At 41.6% G+C, this 20,940-nt stretch overlaps 1 protein-coding gene across 1 annotated transcript in view; it reads left to right on the top strand.

The window, feature by feature from the left end:
* Positions 1-19,099, top strand: part of pwp2h (PWP2 small subunit processome component) — a 31,051-nt gene extending 11,952 nt beyond the window's left edge. Inside the window, exons 13-21 of the mRNA XM_061985449.2 lie at positions 3,346-3,496; positions 3,569-3,749; positions 3,831-3,978; positions 4,060-4,168; positions 9,236-9,301; positions 9,381-9,599; positions 15,945-16,095; positions 16,169-16,243; positions 18,860-19,099. Of these exons, the coding sequence (XP_061841433.1) occupies positions 3,346-3,496; positions 3,569-3,749; positions 3,831-3,978; positions 4,060-4,168; positions 9,236-9,301; positions 9,381-9,599; positions 15,945-16,095; positions 16,169-16,243; positions 18,860-19,031 (1,272 nt within the window). The 3' untranslated portion in view covers positions 19,032-19,099. The remainder of the gene's footprint in view (positions 1-3,345; positions 3,497-3,568; positions 3,750-3,830; positions 3,979-4,059; positions 4,169-9,235; positions 9,302-9,380; positions 9,600-15,944; positions 16,096-16,168; positions 16,244-18,859) is intronic.
* The last annotated feature ends 1,841 nt before the right edge of the window (positions 19,100-20,940 follow it).

Here is a 20,940-nt window from a genome sequence, read left to right as displayed (position 1 = left end):
GTATCCTGATGAAAGTGCGGAAATACGACCACACATCACACCGGTTCTCAAATCCCGTCACAGACTTCCTGTTCCACTCAGGATTGAATACAAAGTCTCCCTACTAACCCACAAGTGCCTCCATGGAAATGCCCCCCTCTACCTCAAAGAACTGCTCACCCCCAAATCCTCCACACAACACCTCCGCTCCGGACAGGCTAACCTCCTCAAAGCTCCGAACTATGGGAGACCGGGCTTTCTGCTCCGCCGCTCCCAGTCTGTGGAACGCTCTCCCTGACCACCTGAGGGCACCACAGACTGTGGATGCTTTTAAAAAAAAAAGGCTTAAAAACCCTTATTTTTAAAAAAGCCATTTTTTTAGATATATGTGTGCTATAGAGATGCGCGGTTTGCGGACACAACCGCGGAGTCCGCGGATTATCCGCGGGTCGGGCGGTTGAAATAAAAAAAAATTAGGTTTTATCCGCGGGTCGGGTCGGGCGGTTGAAATTAAAAATAATTAGATTTTAAATAGATTCAGGCGGGTGGCAGTTAAACCAATTGGTAAATATATATACATAGTTAAATGTTGTTACCCACATACGAAAAACGAGCAGGCACCTGCAGCATATGCCACAACAGAAGAAGAAAAAAAAAAGAGATGGACACTTTTACGGAGCGGAGAAGGGACGCCTCGCCGGGGTCCGGGACCGAGGCCCCTTCCCCCGAGAGGGCCCCACCGGGAGCCGTAGCTGAGGTGATCCGCGAGAAGGGCCCGACGCACGTCCAGGGTCACCACCGCGCCCACCGCACCGACACCCCGCCTCGTCCGCCTTCGCCGCGGCCGGCGTCACGCGCAGCAGGTAAGCAGCTTACCTGCCCGCCACCCCCGTGGCCGGGGGCTCGTAACAGGGGTCACTCCGCGCGCTCCGCCCGCGCAGCTTACCTGTCCGCCACCCCCGTTGCCGGGGGCACGTAACAGGGGTCACTCCGCGCGCAGTGCGCTCACGAAAGGGGTGGGGCTCACCCTGGTGAGCCGAGTGGGCCACTTTTGGTAAGCAGAACTGGCGCTGCGGGATGAACCGAACGCCGGGTTAAGGCGCCCGATGCCGACGCTCATCAGACCCCAGAAAAGGTGTTGGTTGATATAGACAGCAGGACGGTGGCCATGGAAGTCGGAACCCGCTAAGGAGTGTGTAACAACCCACCTGCCGAATCAACTAGCCCTGAAAATGGATGGCGCTGGAGCGTCGGGCCCATACCCGGCCGTCGCCGGCAGCGAGAGCCGCGAGGGCTAGGCCGCGACGAGTAGGATGGCCGCCGCGGTGCGCGCTGAAGCCTCGGGCGCGAGGGACATCGCACCTCCACGTGCTTGGAGGTGCGCTCAGCGCGGCTCCCAGATGATTGCGCACTGGTGTGCGTCTGGGCCGTGACAGCGTGGCACGCATTGAATGTCTCTGCTAAATTGAATCAGTCTCCTTTCTTTAACAGGCAAAAGCTTTATAACCTCACTAATGCCTTGCATCGTCTATATTAGATATATAACAACGGGCGGGTGCAGGCGGGTGCGGTTTTGATTAAATGTTAGTTCGGGTGGATGCGGATGGTTGACGACTTTTGTGATGTGGTTGCGGATGAAATAATTGCCTATCCGCGCATCTCTAGTGTGCTAGTTCTAGCCATTAGGCTGTTCTAGTTTTTATTTTTTTACTATTTATTTTACTTGTTGGGGGCAGCTATTTAGTGGTTCTATCGTTGTTTTTAAAATGCACTGTAGCTTTTTGAGGTTGTTTGTTCAATGTAACGTGCTTTTACAAATACAATCTATTATTATTATTATAAGTCGCCACCTCATCGCAGGGCCAACAAACATTAGGAAATCATTTTAATGTTTAGTTGCTAATTGTTGCACAGCCATTCTTTGTTTCTGTCTGATTGTAATTGTGATGAAAAATGTAATCCTTCAATGATCTTGAAAATTTTCATGTATTATTATTAATATAAGACAGAATTTCTAGGCGCAGTCAAGGCGTTGAGGGGATCTGGTTTGGTGGCTGCAGGATTAGGTCTCTGCTTTTTGCAGATGATGTGGTCCTGATGGCTTCATCTGGCCAGGATCTTCAGCTCTCACTGGATCGGTTCGCAGCTGAGTGTGAAGCGACTGGGATGAGAATCAGCACCTCCAAGTTTGAGTCCATGGTTCTCGCTCGGAAAAGGGTGGAGTGCCATCTCCGGGTTGGGGAGGAGATCTTGCCCCAAGTGGAGGAGTTCAAGTACCTCGGAGTCTTGTTCACGAGTGAGGGAAGAGTGGATCGTGAGATCGACAGGCGGATCGGTGCGGCGTCTTCAGTAATGCGGACGCTGTATCGATCCGTTGTGGTGAAGAAGGAGCTGAGCCGGAAGGCAAAGCTCTCAATTTATCGGTCGATCTACGTTCCCATCCTCACCTATGGTCATGAGCTTTGGGTTATGACCGAAAGGACAAGATCACGGGTACAAGCGGCCGAAATGAGTTTCCTCCGCCGGGTGGCGGGGCTCTCCCTTAGAGATAGGGTGAGAAGCTCTGCCATCCGGGGGGAGCTCAAAGTAAAGCCGCTGCTCCTCCACATGGAGAGGAGCCAGATGAGGTGGTTCGGGCATCTGGTCAGGATGCCACCCGAACGCCTCCTTAGGGAGGTGTTTAGGGCACGTCCGACCGGTAGGAGGCCGCGGGGAAGACCCAGGACACGCTGGGAAGACTATATCTCCCGGCTGGCCTGGGAACGCCTCGGGGTCCCACAGGAAGAGCTGGATGAAGTGGCTGGGGAGAGGGAAGTCTGGGCTTCCCTGCTTAGGCTGCTGCCCCCGCGACCCGACCTCGGATAAGCGGAAGAAGATGGATGGATGGATGGATATTATTAACATTGGTTTGGCCAATACTGCCCCCCCCCCCCGTAACTAGTTGGTATTGGATCGGTAAGCAAATGTGTAGTATCGCCCACAAATAATGTTAAGTATCCAAACAACTGAAGAATAATTGTTTATGACATTTCAACAGAAGTGTATATAGAACCATGTTACAACAGAAAATAACCAAATAATAACATAAATAGGTTAATAATAATTTTGAAACAATACAAAAAACAATACAGGAAATTATGCAATATGTTACAATATGTCAACAGACAATTCAGGATACTTTGTAAACGTTTTTTATTATTATTTTTTACGATTTACTATACATTTCAAATCATATATTGTGATATGTATTGTTAAGGCAACAGGCTGTAATATATATTGCAATTAAGATTTAAGGCCACATCGCAGAGCCCTAATTGGTAGTAATTTGACTGACGATAATGCCATCCTTCTCCTTTCTTTGTTTAGGTTTTAGGTGGTCATGAGGGTCCCGTCAGCTGCTTGTGTTTCAGTCCAGTTAAGTCCATCTTAGCCAGCGCCTCATGGGATCGTACAATTCGGCTGTGGGACATGATGGACAGCTGGCAAGTGAAGGAGACGCTTCACCTCACCGCTGATGGTAAACAATCGTCATTCACAATGAATATTTAAAAAATATCCTTACAGTGTTTTGCCTTTTTCTTCTCCTCAGCTTTGTCAGTGACTTACCGCCCTGATGGTCAAGAGTTGGCAGTTGCCTCTTTAAATGGCGAGATCTCTTTCTGGAACCCCAACACGGCAGCGCAGGTCGGTTCAGTGGCAGGACGTCACGACCTGGAGACAGGTCGCAAGGAAACCGATAAAGTCACCGCCAAGCAGATGTCCAAGAGCAGGTGAGTTGCAAGATTGGGTCCATTATTTTCAACTCAAGTCACCATATCAAATCCTAAAAATGACACGCGTGCCATGTCTAGGTGCTTCACGTCACTGTGCTACTCTGCCGACGGGGAGTCCATCCTGAGTGGCGGCCAGTCCAAGTTTGTCTGCATCTACAATGTCAGGGAACAGATGCTCATAAAGAAGTTTGAGATCTCATGCAACTTGTCCTTCGATGCCATGGAGGTCAAGCTTCTCATTCGACTCATGTGAAGACTTGTCGTGAGAATTCTGGATTTGACAGTTGTGGTCGCGTTATACCTTTAGGAGTTCTTGGACCGACGTAAGATGACTGAGTTCGGCAGCCTCGCCCTTGTGGACGAGGGAGCCAGGGATGGAGATGGGGTCAACATTAGTCTACCTGGGGTCAGAAAAGGTAAGATATCACCGCATATATAGAAGCCTTGTTGGCATCTCGGACAAGGAGAAAATGTTTTTAATCACAAGTGTTACTATCAGCGGGTTTGTTTCTTGTTGAGACGAGTGATTTGTGCTTTAATGTTGAATGTTTCAAAATAAGTCCAATCAGACCAGAAAATGTTGCTAAATTGTGCGATTGTTGCTTTTTTTGGAAAAGACAATTTAGAGAGTTCTGAATTAAGGGTGTCAGATGATCCCGATTAATTAGTTACAGTCATATTGTTATGTTTTTGTAATAACGTCAATCAAATTTTTAATCTACAAACCCCGTTTCCATATGAGTTGGGAAATTGTGTTAGATGTAAATATAAACGGAATACAATGATTTGCAAATCCTTTTCAACCCATATTCAATTGAATATGCTACAAAGACAACATATTTGATGTTCAAACTCATAAACTTTATATATTTTTTTGCAAATAATAATTAACTTAGAATTTCATGGCTGCAACACGTGCCAAAGTAGTTGGGAAAGGGCATGTTCACCACTGTGTTACATGGCCTTTCCTTTTAACAACACTCAATTAACGATTGGGAACTGAGGAAACTAATTGTTGAAGCTTTGAAAGTGGAATTCTTTCCCATTCTTGTTTTATGTAGCGCTTCAGTCGTTCAACAGTCCGGGGTCGCCGCTGTCGTATTTTACGCTTCATAATGCGCCACACATTTTCGATGGGAGACAGGTCTGGACTGCAGGCAGACCAGGAAAGTACCCACACTATTTTTTTACGAAGCCACGCTGTTGTAACACGTGCTGAATGTGGCTTGGCATTGTCTTGCTAAAATAAGCAGGGGCGTCCATGAAAAAGATGGCGCTTAGATGGCAGCATATGTTGTTCCAAAACCTGTATGTTCCTTTCAGCATTAATGGTGCCTTCACAGATGTGTAAGTTACCCATGCCTTGGGCACTAATACACCCCCATACCATCACAGATGCTGGCTTTTCAACTTTGCGTCGATTACAGTCTGGATTGTTCGCTTCCCCTTTGGTCCGGATGACACGATGTCGAATATTTCCAAAAACAATTTCCACTTTGAATGAGTCCATCTTAGATGATCTCGGGCCCAGAGAAGCCGGCGGCGTTTCTGGATGTTGTTGATAAATGGCTTTCGCTTTGCATAGTAGAGCTTTAACTTGCACTTACAGATGTAGCGACAAACTGTATTTAGTGACAGTGGTTTTCTGAGGTGTTCCTGAGCCCATGTGGTGATATCCTTTAGAGATTGATGTCGGTTTTTGATATAGTGCCGTCTGAGGGATCGAAGGTCACGGTCATTCAATGTTGGTTTCCGGCCATGCCGCTTACGTGCAGTGATTTCTCCAGATTCTCTGAACCCTTTGATGATATTATGGAGCGTAGATGTTGAAATCCCTACATTTCTTGCAATTGCACTTTGAGAAACGTTGTTCTTAAACTGTTTGACTATTTGCTCACGCAGTTGTGGACGAAGGACTGAGCATTTTTTGGGAAGCTGTTTTTATACCCAATCATGGCACCCACCTGTTCCCAATTAGCCTGCACACCTGTGGGATGTTCCAAATAAGTGTTTGATGAGCATTCCTCAACTTTATCAGTATTTATTGCCACCTTTCCCAACTTCTTTGTCACGTGTTGCTGCCATCAAATTCTAAAGGTAATGATTATCTGCAAAAAAAAAAATGTTTATGAGTTTGAACATCAAATATGTTGTCTTTGTAGCATATTCAACTGAATATGGGCTGAAAATGATTTGCAAATCATTGTATTCCGTTTATATTTACATCCAACACAATTTCACAATTCATATGGAAACGGGGTTTGTATAACATTACTGCGAGTTTCCTCACCCTCTTCATGTGCATGACATGTTGGAAGTGGAAAACAATGGTCAGTTACACCCTGAAGTGGGCATTGATTGGCTGTCATTGTGCTTGGACTTGTTTAACAGAAGGTGCTTGGCTCCCACTGTAGTTGGGTGGGCGAGAGAAGGAGTGGTAGGACTCTGTTGTCCCTTGGGATGGATACCTTTCACATTTGAATTGATACACTACTAATTCCTGGTACCTTGGAATCGATACGCATGGACTTAGACCAGGGGTCGGCAACCTTTACCAGTCAAAGAGCCATTTTGACCAGTTTCACAAATTACAGAAAACAATGGGAGCCGCAAAAATTTTTTGAAAATTTAAATGATATAACACTGCATTCAATTTTTTTTTTTGCTTTGTGCTATGTATAAACCAGGGGTCTCAGACACGCTGCCCACACCTTTATGTGGAATTTGAAAGCTGGTGCGGCACACGGGTTTTAAATGTATGGCGCTTGTCAGCGTCATGCGTGCCGTGATGATACAGCATATAGCGCCCACTACAGTCAGCGTGCCTGATCAGCCACATGTTGAATGAGACTTCCGCTTGCTCACGTAGGTTACAGCAAGGCATACTTGGTCAACAACCACACAGGTCACACTGACGGTGGCGGTATAAAAAAAACTTTAACACTCTTACTAATAATGCGCCACACTGTGACACCAAACAAGAATGACAAACACATTTCGGGAGAACATCTGCACCGTAACACAACATAAACACAACAGGACAAATACCCAGAATCCCATGCAGCCCTAACTCTTCCGGAATACATTATACACCCCCCCCCCCACCACCACCACCAAACCCCGCCCACCTCAACCGACGCACAGAGAGGAGGGGGGGGGGGGGGGTTTGGTGGTAGCAGGGGTGTATAATGTAGCCCGGAAGAGTCAGGGCTGCATGGGATTCTGGGTGTTTGTTCTGTTGTGTTTATGTTGTGTTAAGGTGCAGATGTTCTCCCGAAATGTGTTTGTCATTCTTGTTTGGTTTTGGTTCAAAGTGTGGCGCATTATTAGTAAGAGTGTTAAAGTTGTTTTATATGACCACCGTCAGTGTAACCTGTGTGGCTGTTGACCAAGTATACCTTGCTGTCACGTACGTGTGCAAGCAGAAGATGTATATTGTATAACAAGTGTTGGGCTGGCACGCTGTTAATACATACTGTAGAGGGCGCCAAATGTTGTACCATCATGGCACGCCCTTATTATAGCCATAAGGGTGAAAATCGGTGAATATTAATCCCGGGAGTTTTCTGGGAGAGGCACTCAAATCCGGAAGTCTCACAGGAAAATTAGGGGGTTCAGCAAGTAAGCTGCTGAGCCGCATCAGAGTGATCAAAGAGCCGCATGCGGCTCCGGAGCCGCGGGTTGCCGACCCCTGACTTAGACAAACTTTATTGATCCAGGAGGGAAATTGTCCCACACAGTAGCTCAGTTTCAAAATATGGAAAGGATAATGCAGGTTATTAAGTAGACTAAAAATGTACCATAGTAGCAATATAAAATAAATACAGTATATAATATATACTGATATATTATATTATTATACTCATATACCCATACTCAAAGGTAACAATTTTTGGTGCTTTTGCGTCTGTTCCTGTGTTAATAATAAAATGTAATTTTTTACACTGTGCTGTCGAGCTGATATATTTACATATTTTTTTTATTTCACGGCTAAGGCAATTTTTTGCAAGTGTTATATAGTAGACTTTGCATGCAGTTGCAATTCCAAGACATTAGATAGCAGCAGTGTAAAGCATACTTGCCAACCCTCCAGAATTTTCCGGTAGACTCCCGAAATTCAGCACCTAATATTCTCGGGGGTAAGGCTTCCAGCCGGAGCTGGAAGCCACGCCCCCTCCAGCTCCTTGCGGACCTGAGTGAGGACAGCCTTTTTTCACTACGGGAGGACAACAGGGTGACAAGAACTAAGTCATCCAGACTAGAGATAAATTGTATTATTATGTTTATCTTACCTAAAAATAAATATATTTATTAATTTAAAAAAAAAAAACTAAATACATTTTTACTATATTTTGCTAAAAACATCAAAATTAATTGTATTTTTATTTGTATTTCTTCCTGACTCCTTATTACATCCAGCCATAGAATTATACATTAAAATAAACATATTTGAAATAATTGATTTTAAATGATAATAATTCATTTAAAATGACCATATTTAATTATTAAAACAATTGCTTGTTTATCAATAACTTTAGCATTTTGTTCATTACATTTTGAAACTCTCAGAAGCCAAGTTATGTTATATTCCTTAATATTTATTTATGCAAGTTTGAAGTATCAATTATCTAAACACAGTTTTGTTTGCATATTTTCAGGATATATATATATATATATATATATATATATATATATATATATATATATATATATGTATGTATATATATATGTATGTATGTGTATATATATATATATATATATATATGTATGAAATACTTGACTTGGTGAATTCTAGCTGTCAATATACTCCTCCCCTCTTAACCACGCCCCGCCCCACCCCGACCACGCCCCCACCTCCCGAAATCGGAGGTCTCAAGGTTGGCAAGTATGGTGTAAAGACTATGTTGTGTTGTCATAGCTGCAGTCTTTTCTTATGTTGAGCCCTCAGGGTTTCTCCCAGCTTGAAATCTACATGTGGCGGTGGGGGCGTGGTCAACGGGACATCATATAATTTGCATAAGTGTCGATGATGCATATATACATGTATATTTTAATGCTAAAAATAATTTACATACATTTAAAAATATGTCTGTTATTAGTATCAACCCATCCATCCATTCATCTATCCATTTTTCTACCGATTGTCCATCTTTTGCTATATCATTTTGCTCTATCTTTATGATTGTTATTACTGTACAATGTAACACAGGCTGTATACCAGTGGCAGCTGCTGGTCTTTTAAATAGGGGAAGCTTTTTGCAGCTCTACCAAGTATTAGCATTGGCAGAGTTGCCAACTCTTACCAGATTTTGTGGGAGACTTAGGATAATTGACCTTCTCTCCTGACATCCCGACTGAAGTTAATATGTCCTGGATTGTGATGTTTTTGTGTATATATAAAATACTTACATGTGTGATCAAACTGAAAAAAGAATAACAACATGTAATGTCGAGATCATAATTCTGTCCGTTTTTTTTCAAAGGGGATATGAGTTCCAGACACTTTAAGCCTGAGATCAGAGTCAGCTCACTGCGCTTCTCTCCAACAGGTAAGTGACGGAAGAATCGGTGTGTTGTGTCTGACCAAACAACAAATTGGCCATTTGATAAAAGTATGTCAATTCTCAGGACGTAGCTGGGCAGCCACAACGACCGAGGGCCTGCTAATCTACTCCCTTGACGGATCGTTGGTGTTTGACCCATACGACCTTGACTTGGATGTGACACCGGCCAGCATACGCACACAACTACGACTTGAGGAGTGGGCTTCAGCTATTGTTCTTGCATTTCGCCTGAATGAAAAGGCCTTCAAGCTTGAGGTGCTGGAGACCGTGCCGCATGAGCAGAGTGAGTGAACCAATACCAAATACACTTCTCTACTGCAGTGATTCCCAACCACTGTGTCGTGGCAGGTGAGAGATAACCTCCAGAAAATTGTCTATCAATTACAAAGAGTGTATATTTGTTCATGTATCCATGCCAATGACAGGCAGAGAAATTAAATGCTTTTCTACTAGATGGCAGTAGGTATATAATTACAAACCCCGTTTCCATATGAGTTGGGAAATTGTGTTAGATGTAAATATAAACAGAATACAATGATTTGCAAATCCTTTTCAACCCATATTCAATTGAATGCACGACAAAGACAAGATATTTCATGTTCAAACTCATAAACTTTATTTATTTTTTGCAAATAATAATTAACTTAGAATTTCATGGCTGCAACACGTGCCAAAGTAGTTGGGAAAGGGCATGTTCACCACTGTGTTACAGGGCCTTTCCTTTTAACAACACTCAGTAAATGTTTGGGAACTGAGGAGACACATTTTTGAAGCTTCTCAGGTGGAATTCTTTCCCATTCTTGCTTGATGTACAGCTTAAGTTGTTCAACAGTCCGGGGGTCTCCCTTCTGCTATTTTAGGCTTCATAATGCGCCGCACATTTTCAATGGGAGACTGGTCTGGACTACAGGCAGGCCAGTCTAGTACCTGCACTCTTTTACTATGAAGCCACGTTGATGTAACACGTGGCTTGGCATTGTCTTGCTGAAATAAGCAGGGGCGTCCATGGTAACATTGCTTGGATGGCAACGTATGTTGCTCCAAAACCTGTATGTACCTTTCAGCATTAATGGCGCCTTCACAGATGTGTAAGTTACCCATGCCTTGGGTGTTTTCGACACACCTGGGTGTTTTTCGCCTTGTATAGGAGAGTTTTAACTTGCACTTACAGATGTAGCGACCAACTGTAGTTACTGACAGTGGGTTTCTGAAGTGTTCCTGAGCCCATGTTGTGATATCCTTTACACACTGATGTCGCTTGTTGATGCAGTACAGCCTGAGGGATGGAAGGTCACGGGCTTAGCTGCTTACGTGCAGTGATTTCTCCAGATTCTCTGAACCCTTTGATGATATTACGTACCGTAGATGGTGAAATCCCTAAATTCCTTGCAATAGCTGGTTGAGAAAGGTTTTTCTTAAACTGTTCAACAATTTGCTCACGCATTTCTTGACAAAGTGGTGACCCTCGCCCCATCCTTGTTTGTGAATGACTGAGCATTTCATGGAATCTACTTTTATACCCAATCATGGCACCCACCTGTTCCCAATTTGCCTGTTCACCTGATGTTCCAAATAAGTGTTTGATGAGCATTCCTCAACTTTATCAGTATTTATTGCCACCTTTCCCAACTTCTTTGTCACGTGTTGCTGGCATCAAAATCTAAAGTTAATGATTATTTGCAAAAAAAAATGTTTATCAGTTTGAACATCAAATATGTTGTCTTTGTAGCATATTCAACTGAATATGGTTTGAAAATGATTTGCAAATCATTGTATTCCGTTTATATTTACATCTAACACAATTTCCCAACTCATATGGAAACGGGGTTTGTAATACAACAGAATAATTCCTGGCATTTGTTGGCGTACCAATACATTTTTCTAATGTGAAATATGTGACTTGGCTCAAATAAAGGTTGGGAAACACTGCTCTACTATACTGTGCAGTAGGGCTGGCCGATATATGGAATATACTGGATATATCGCAGGTTTGTCTCTGTGCGATATAGAAAATGACTATATTGTGATATTGGAGTATACGTTCTCACGCAGTTGCTTTTAGCTGTGGGCATTACACTACAGGTGTTTCTCACTCTTTCTTGTCTCTGCTTCTCACACAGACATAAAACAAGCGCACCTTCTTACATACAGTACGTCACATACTGTCGCGCGTGCAACGTCATACGCCCTCGCCGAGCAGAGAGGTAGCGGCACGGGTAAAGTTAGCCGTGGTGCGAGTGGTAATACGAGAGAGAGAGAAGGTGCGATTCTGGTAACAAATGAAGGAATAATTCATTCCCAAGAGAAACAGCACAGGGTCCATCGTCTGGCGGTGGTTTGGCTTCAAGCGGGAAGATGTTGAACAGACAATCGTAATATGTCAAGTAGGGCTGCGAATCTTTGGGTGTCGCACGATTCGATTCAATATCGATTCTTGGGGTCACGATTCGATTCAAAATCGATTTATTTTTTTTTAGATTCAACGCGATTCTCGATTCAAAAACGATATTTTCCCGATTCAAAAGGATTCTCTATTCATTCAATACATAGGATTTCAGCAGGATCTACCCCAGTCTGCTGACATGCAAGCAGAGTAGTAGATTTTTGTAAAAAGCTGTAAAGGACAATGTTTTATCAACTGATTGCAATAATGTAAATTTGTTTGAACTATTAAATGAAGCAAAAATATGACTTATTTTATCTTTGTGAAAATATTGGACACAGTGTGTTGTCAAGCTTATGAGATGCGATGCAAGTGTAAGCCACTGTGACACTATTATTCTTTTTTTTTCATTTTTTGTAAATGTCTAATGATAATGTCAATGAGGGATTTTTAATCGCTGCTATGTTGAAATTGTTACTAATAATGATACTGTTGTTGATAATATTCATTTTTGTTTCACTACTTTTGGATTGTTCTGTCGTGTTTGTGTCTCTCAATTGCTCTGTTTATTGCAGTTCTGAGTGTTGCTGGTTTGGTTTTGGAATTGGATTGCATTGTTATGGTATAGCTGTGTATTGTTTTGTTGGATTGGTTAATTTAAAAAAAGGAAAAAATAAATTGATTTTTTAAAAATGAGAATCGATTCTGAATCGCACAAAGTGAAAATCGCGATTCGAATTTGAATCGTTTTTTTTCCCACACCCCTAATGTCAAGTAACGTATTTTCCGCACTATAAGGCGCACCTAAAAACCACAAATGTTCTCAAAAGCTGACAGTGCGCCTTATAACCCGGTGCGCTTTATATATGGATAAATATTAAGATTCATTTTCATAAAGTTTAGGTCTCGCAACTACGGTAAACAGCCGCCATCTTTTTTCCCCGTAGAAGAAGCGCGCGTTGCATGCTGGGATATGTGACGTTTCATTTCCATTTGTGTGTTTATGTAAAGACCCCAAAATGGCTCCTATTAAGTGTGTTGTCTGTCTAATTATAAATAATGCAGACGAGGCGTGTTAACTGAGTTCTCAACGTTTACTCACAGCGTGCTCATAACCACATTCTAACTGCCAGCATACAACAACGCTTCTCAGGGCTACCGCGCATGCTCGTAACTATCGTTGCATGCTGGGTAGTGTAGTTGTTATATTTGCTAGCTCATAACAGCACATTGAGAGACACGCTTACGCGCTTAATTCAATACTCGCCGTCATTCCGGGTGGATTGACAAAAGACCTCCAGCCGCTAGATATTGGTGTCAACAGGGCATTCGAAGCTAGACTGCTAACTGCGTGGGAACAGTGGATGACAGAAGGCGAACACACCTTCACTAAGACGAGGAGGCAGCGCCAGACGACGCCAACATCTGCCAGTGGATCGTAAATTTGCCCAACTTTTCACTTCGGACACCGAAGACGAAGGATTTACGAATGAAGAATAACTTCAGAAAGTGAGCGCTATGTTTATTTTGTGTGTTGTGACATTAACGTTCGAGCAACATTATGTTGCTATTGCTCTGCACTATTTTGAATTTTACTATGTTTGTGATTGCACATTTGCGTACATTTTGGGACAGAGTTGTTAGAACGCTGGTTTTTAATATATTATTAAAGTTTGACTGCCCTATCTGACTGTTTTTTTGACATTCCCTTTAGCGCAGCGTAGGCGCGGCTTATAGTCCGGGGCGGCTTATTGGTGGACAAAGTTATGAAATATGCCATTCATTGAAGGTGCGGCTAATAATCCGGTGCGCCTTATAGTGCGGAAAATACGGTATGCGGCAAAAGCGTTGCAACAAAACGTAGCAGCACTGCTAATGTGTAGCATCATTTGAAAAGTCACCCGCTAGAGAATGAAGAGTGTTTGAAACTCTGCATGTCAACATCTCCGTTCGGTGCCACACCAACAAAATGCCGAAGCAACCGTTTCCAGATCAACACCGTATGAAAAAAATAGTCAACAACAGAAGGAGATAACGTCCGCAGGAACCCACCACATAGCGAAGGACATACACTATTTGATTTACTATTATGCAGCTCTTTTTTATTTGACACTTATTGAAATATCTTGTGTGACAAAGTGCACTTTATTTGTTTTAGTAGTGGAGTTCTGTACAAAAAGTGCACTTTAATTTAGTGTTGTTTTGATATGTCATCTTAGTGACATCATGCACAAAAGTGCACTAATATCTTGTTTTAAAATGTCTGACAATCTTGCACTTTCCGTTTTGTAAATTACATGAGTATTTGTGCCACTGCTTAATAACTCTTTAATAAATACACTTTTGGTAAATTGACTTAGTTGTAGGGATGTCCCGATCCAGGTTTTTGCACTTCCGATCCGATACCGATATGGTTTTTGCATTTCCGATCCGATACCGATACTGACCGATACTGGCCTATCTGAGCATGTATTAAAGTTTAAAGTTATTCAGCCTACTTAGTTGTCAGAATCATGTTGAAAAGGGTTTTAGTACTCTTGATAACAACTAGCCAGCTGAATTAGGGGAGTTTGAATAATACACAATGGTTGGTAACAAGAAACTGACCTGTTTATTCAGGGATAAACACAAAATAGACAAAATGATACATGACAAACAGAAATGGCATCATTGAACTAGGGCTGGGCGATATGGCCTTTTTTTAATATTGCCATATTTTAAGGCCATATTGCGATACACGATATATATCTCGATATTTTGCCTTAGCCTTGAATGAACACTTGATGCATATAATCACAGCAGTATGATGATTCTATGTGTTTTGATTGATTGATTGATACTTTTATTAGTAGGTTGCACAGTGAAGTACATATTCCGTACAATTGACCACTAAATGGTAACACCCCAATAAGTTTTTACACTTGTTTAAGTCGGGGTCCACTTAAATTGATTCATGATACAGATATATACTATCAGATATATACTATCATCATAATACAGTCATCACACAAGATAATCACATTGAATTATTGACATTATTTATAATCCAGGGTGTGGAGGGTAAGTGTCAAAAAGACAGCCAAAAGAGTTTGATATGAGAATAAATCTAAAGTTAAAATATAGGGTAGAAATGCACCCATTTGCAGGAAATGTAGTCTTGATTTTCAAAATGTTCTTTCAAGGCTTGCATGTCTACATTCAAACATTCTTCTTCATACTGCATTAATATATGCTACTTTTAAACTTTCATGCAGAGAAGGAAATCACAACTAAAAAAATCACTAATTTTTTCATACGGTGTTGATGTGGAAATGTTTGCCTCGGCATTTTGATGGTGTGGACGTGTGGCACCAAATGGAGATAAGCGTCTCGACAGACGTCACAATATTTGAACAATGATGACGAAAACTGTTGTCTCTGTCGTGTCCGTGTGTCGAAAATTGTTATGCGCTTATTTTTTTATTTGATTTTGTGCGTGGCATAGATTTGCCGTGCGCAGAGGACGCTTAAACAGTGCGCACCTTAGCAGCTGCGCTAGCATCACAGCTAACGTTAGCCATGCCGCTACCTCGCTCTCTGCTGGGAGAGGACGTATACGTATGTGACGTATGACGTGACAGTATGTGACGTATGACGTGACAGTATGTGACGTGTGTAAGAAGGTGCGCTCGCTGTCTGTGAGAGGGAGACACAGGAAAGAGTGAGAAGAGCCTGTCGTGTAATGCCAGCAGCTAAAAGCAACTGCGTGAGAATTCACAGACATGTGGATGTGTTGAAGGTGTGCTGGAAAATGCGGAACGGAAATCACGAAGCAGCAGAAAAGTGGAATGTGTTATTTAAATCGGTGCGTTGGAAAACACGGACCGGAGTTTTTTTTTTAAACTGGGTCTGGATCGGCATTTTCCCATGCCTTGCCGATACGCAATTTTTGGCAAATATCGGCAGCCGATCCGATCCAAATATCGGATCGGGACATCCCTACTTAGTTGTGATTTCCCTCTCTGCATGAAAGTTTAAAAGTAGCATATATTAATGCAGTATGAAGAAGAATGTTTGAATGTAGACACATAGAATCATCATACTGCTGTCATTATATGCATCAAGTGTTCATTCAAGGCTAAGGCAAAATATGGAAATGTGTAAAATATGGAGATATTAATAAAAGGCCATATGGCCCAGCCCTGCTATGCAGCTGTATTGACAACTATGTGAATGTGACGTTGTTGTGAATATTTGCCCTCCCAGTTCCAGTTATCTGTGCCACGCTCCCAGACATCTATGTTGAGAAGTTGCTGGGCTTTGTGGCCACATGTTTGGAGAAATCGGGTCACTTGCAATTCTACATGACTTGGGCTAAGCACCTGCTAATGCTGCACGGACAGAAACTCAAGAACAGGTCTGCTCTCGGTCCGAGTCTTGTTGAACCCACAGTGCAGTAAAAAGATCTGACGGTAGTGTTTGTGGTGCAGGTCAGGAGCCATTCTTCCCACATTGCAAGCCCTGCAGAAGAGCATCCAGAGACACTCAGACAATCTGTCCAAACTGTAAGTATTGTCATGTCGTCGCACCGAATGGATTCTGTTTTGGAAGCTAATTTTTATGTATTTTTACTAGAGATGTCTAGAGATGCTTTAAAATCTAATATCAAAAATTATCGGTATCTTTTTTTTTATTATCGGTATCGTTTTTTTATTTTTTATTTATCAAATCAAGATAAACACAAGATGCACTTACAATTAGTGCACCAACCCAAAAAACCTCCCTCCCCCATTCACACTCATTCACACAAAAGGGTTGTTTCTTTGTGTTATTAATATTGTGGTTCCTACATTATATATCAATATATATCAATACAGTCTGCAAGGGATACAGTCCGTAAGCACACATGCTGGTCCACTAATAGTACTAACCTTTAACACTTCATTTTACTCATTTTCATTCATTACTAGTTTCTATGTAACTGTTTTTATATTGTTTTACTTTCTTTTTTATTCAAGAAAATGTTTTTATTTTATTTACGGTATCTTATTTTATTTTTTTTATTTTTTTTAAAAAGGGCCTTATCTCCGGGCGGAAAAGGGTTGGGGAGGAGATCTTGCCCCAAGTGGAGGAGTTCAAGTACCTCGGAGTCTTGTTCACGAGTGGGGGAAGAGTGGATGGTGAGATCGACAGGCGGATCGGTGCGGCGTCTTCAGTAATGCGGACGCTGTATCGATCCGTTGTGGTGAAGAAGGAGCTGAGCCGGAAGGCAAAGCTCTCAATTTACCGGTCGATCTACGTTCCCATCCTCACCTATGGTCATGAGCTTTGGGTTATGACCGAAAGGACAAGATCACGGGTACAAGCGGCCGAAATGAGTTTCCTCCGCCGGGTGGCGGGGCTCTCCCTTAGAGATAGGGTGAGAAGCTCTGTCATCCGGGGGGAGCTCAAAGTAAAGCCGCTGCTCCTCCACATGGAGAGGAGCCAGATGAGGTGGTTCGGGCATCTGGTCAGGATGCCACCCGAACGCCTCCCTAGGGAGGTGTTTAGGGCACGTCCGACCGGTAGGAGGCCACGGGGAAGACCCAGGACACGTTGGGAAGACTATGTCTCCCGGCTGGCCTGGGAACGCCTCGGAATCCCCCGGGAGGAGCTGGACGAAGTGGCTGGGGAGAGGAAAGTCTGGGCTTCCCTGCTTAGGCTGCTGCCCCCGCGACCCGACCTCGGATAAGCGGAAGAAGATGGATGGTCCTTATCTCCACCAGACCTGGTTGTCCATGAAATTAGATTGTTTAAAGCAGGGGTGCTCACACTTTTTCTGCAGGCGAGCTACTTTTCAATTGATCAAGTCGTGGGGATCTACCTCATTCATATATATCATTTATATTTACTTATTTATGAAATATATGTTTGTGTTAACAAGTTAAAGGTGTTTAATGATAATGCAAGCATGTTTAACACATATAGTTAATATTGTTAACAAGTTAAAGGTGGTTAAAAATAATACAAGCATGTTTAACACAAATAGTTAATATTGTTAACAACTTAAAGGTGGTTAAAGGTAATACAAGCATGTTTAACACATATAGTTAATATTGTTAACAACTTAAAGGTGTTTAAAGATAATACAAGCATGTTTAACACATATAGTTAATATTGTTAACAAGTTAAAGGTGGTTAAAAATAATACAAGCATGTTTAACACATATAGTTAATATTGTTAACAAGTTAAAGGTGTTTAAAGATAATACAAGCATGTTTAACACATATAGATTCCTTTCTTTCATGAAGACAAGAATATAAGTTGGTGTATTACCTGATTGTGATGGCTTGCATTGATTGGAATCAGACAGTGGTGATGATAATGTCCGCATTTTCGAATGGGGGAGAAAAAAAGTCCTCCTTTCTGTCCAATACCACATGAAAGTGGTTGGTTTTTGGCATCTTATTTGTCCAGCTTCCGTACTCCTTTGTATACACTTTACAAGAAATACATTGTCGGCAAACTCCGTAGCTTGCTAGCTTGTGCACGCCAGCTTTCTGAGACTCTTATTTTGGTAGCGCAGGCAGGATGAAGCAGAGCTTTTATTGTGCAACTGTGCGGTCGGTCTTTGGAGTTTTGACGACAGGTACGGCGCCAGAGTCTGTTGAAATAAAGTGTTTCTCGCCTTCCAGTCGGTAATTTTAATGAGCTGGCAGCAGCCAGCGTCATCTCAGAAGACCCTCGGGTGCCGTGAATGTCAATCAAGTGACGAAAGTGACGTCATAGTGAAGATTTATGATCGCTCATTTTTAGGACTATTTTTTTAATGCCTGGCTGGTGATCGACTGACACACCCTCCGAGATCGACCGGTAGATCGCGATCGACGTAATGAGCACCCCTGGTTTAAAGGGTTCTTAAAAACCAGGTCCAGTCCAGATTATGTCCAGGTCGGTCTCAGCAACACACACCTTCATGTATGTACATTCAAAATTTGGGAACTTCAACAACAGATTGCATATAATCTGTAAAGAAAATTACATTTTCAAAATAAGCATTTGTATACAGTCCAGACTATGTCCAGGTCTGTATATATCGGTATTGGTTTGTATCGGTAATTAAGAGTTGGACAATATCGGATATCGGCAAAAAAGCCATTATCGGACATCCCTAATTTTCACCTGTAATTTGTCTTCTCAGCTGTGACTTCAACATGTACAACATTCGCTATGCTGTGGCTCTGTCCAAGCAGAGGGGCATGAAGAGGGCAGCTGAGGGGGATGAACAGAACAGCGAGGAGGAGGATGATGATGATGAACAGTCTGAGGGGATGAGCCAGGCCTCCTTGACTGATGCTGAGATGATACTTTAGGCTTTGTATCAATGCCACATTTTTTAATGAACATGCCACATTTTTTTAATAAACATGTCACATATATATTTAAACTTGTTTTCATTTTATTTCATTTTTTTATTTACCTCCTTCATTGATCTTTGATCGATAAGACAATTAAACCTCAGCAACTTAACACACATTTACACACCAATGCCTGAGAAGGAGCAGGATGAAGAAAAATCTTATATTTTCCTGCCCCCTTCAACATAATACGTAGTCTTATTTCATGGATATCATACAAACCAAACAAATATATCCAAATATAATGAAAACAAACACACACAAGTGCAAAATTTCGTGAAGTACAAACCGAACAAAAAAAAGTAATATACACCTCACGGGATGTTATAAAACAAATACAAAACCAGACAAAAAAACAAGTAGAATAATGAATATAAAGCAAAATGTAGACACTTATGGCTGTCCATATGATATTATTGTTCTGTCTTTATATATTCTTTTCAATTGGAATATATTTTTACAGTCATTTATCTCATTGTAAAGAGAATTCCATAGTTTAACCCCCACCACTGATATACACATTTGTTTTAAAGTTGTCCTTGAATACTGATGTTGGAAATGACCTTTTCTTCTACACCAGGCCTGAGCAATTATTTTGACTCAGGGGCCACATTTAGAGAAGAAAATATGTCCGTGGGCCGGTATATCTATTTTTAGGAACACTAATACAAAACCTCACAATAATGTCTGATTGAATGCTAAAACGTTGTGACAGACCGCCTTAAAAAACGTAATGAAATTTTAAATTTTTCTATGAACGATAAAACACTGAATATTGACAAAATATGAATGTCACACCCCCTTTCGATCGACACATTTTACAATCAAGTGAAACGCAACAAAAATGCAACAAACAGTGAAATATGAACGCGAAGGGTACAAAATAAACCCACCTACAATTTGATATATCTGATATATCACTAAGCTTTAGAACTTTGTTGTGAAAATCTCCTTCCGCGTCTGTGGAAACGCTTCCCGCCCACACTGCTTGGTGCCTCGTCTGAGCTGCTGTGACGTAGATTACCAATGTAACTAATTAGATGACCATAGTAACTAATTAGATTACCATAGTAACTAGTATATCATCCATAAGCGCAGATTCCAACCATTGAAATACTTAGTATAGTTCAAGTCTTGCGGTCATTAGAAAACATGACTGCACATCATAATGGCAGCTAGTTTCCATCTTAAAGATCTAAAAAAATTATTTGGGAATGTCCATCGGGCCAGATTGAAAAGCTTAACGGGCCGCATGTGGCCCCCGGGCCTTAATTTGCCCAGGTCTGTTCTACGCTCTTCATTCTCAGAAGTTATGACAAACGTCTTTTGTAAATTTGCTGGTAATGTTTTACTTTTAGCCTTAAACATAACACATAATGTCTGTAACTTTACTAGCTCCTGTAGTTTCAATAAACCAGAATTAATAAATAATATGTTAGTGTGTTCTAAGTCATCTACTTTATGAATAATCCTTATAGCTCTTTTCTGTAGTTGATACAATGCCTTTATGTTACTCTTATATGTGTTCCCCCACACTTCCACACAGTAGCTGATATATGGCAATAAAAGTGCACAACACAATACAGGACTGTCTCAGAAAATTAGAATATTGTGATAAAGTCCTTTATTTTCTGTAATGCAATTAAAAAAACAAAGATGTCATACATTCTGGATTCATTACACATCAACTGAAATATTGCAAGCCTTTTATTATTTTAATATTGCTGATTATGGCATACAGCTTAAGAAAACCCAAAAATCCTATCTCAAAAAATGTGAATATTTCCTCAGACCAAGTAAAAAAAAAAAGATTTATAACAGCAAAACAAAATCAAACATTTGAAAATGTCAATTAATGCACTCA

The sequence above is a fragment of the Nerophis lumbriciformis genome, linkage group LG23, assembly GCF_033978685.3.
Source record: "Nerophis lumbriciformis linkage group LG23, RoL_Nlum_v2.1, whole genome shotgun sequence".
Taxonomy (NCBI): Eukaryota; Metazoa; Chordata; class Actinopteri; order Syngnathiformes; family Syngnathidae; genus Nerophis; species Nerophis lumbriciformis.
This window is presented reverse-complemented; position numbering and strand designations above follow the sequence as displayed.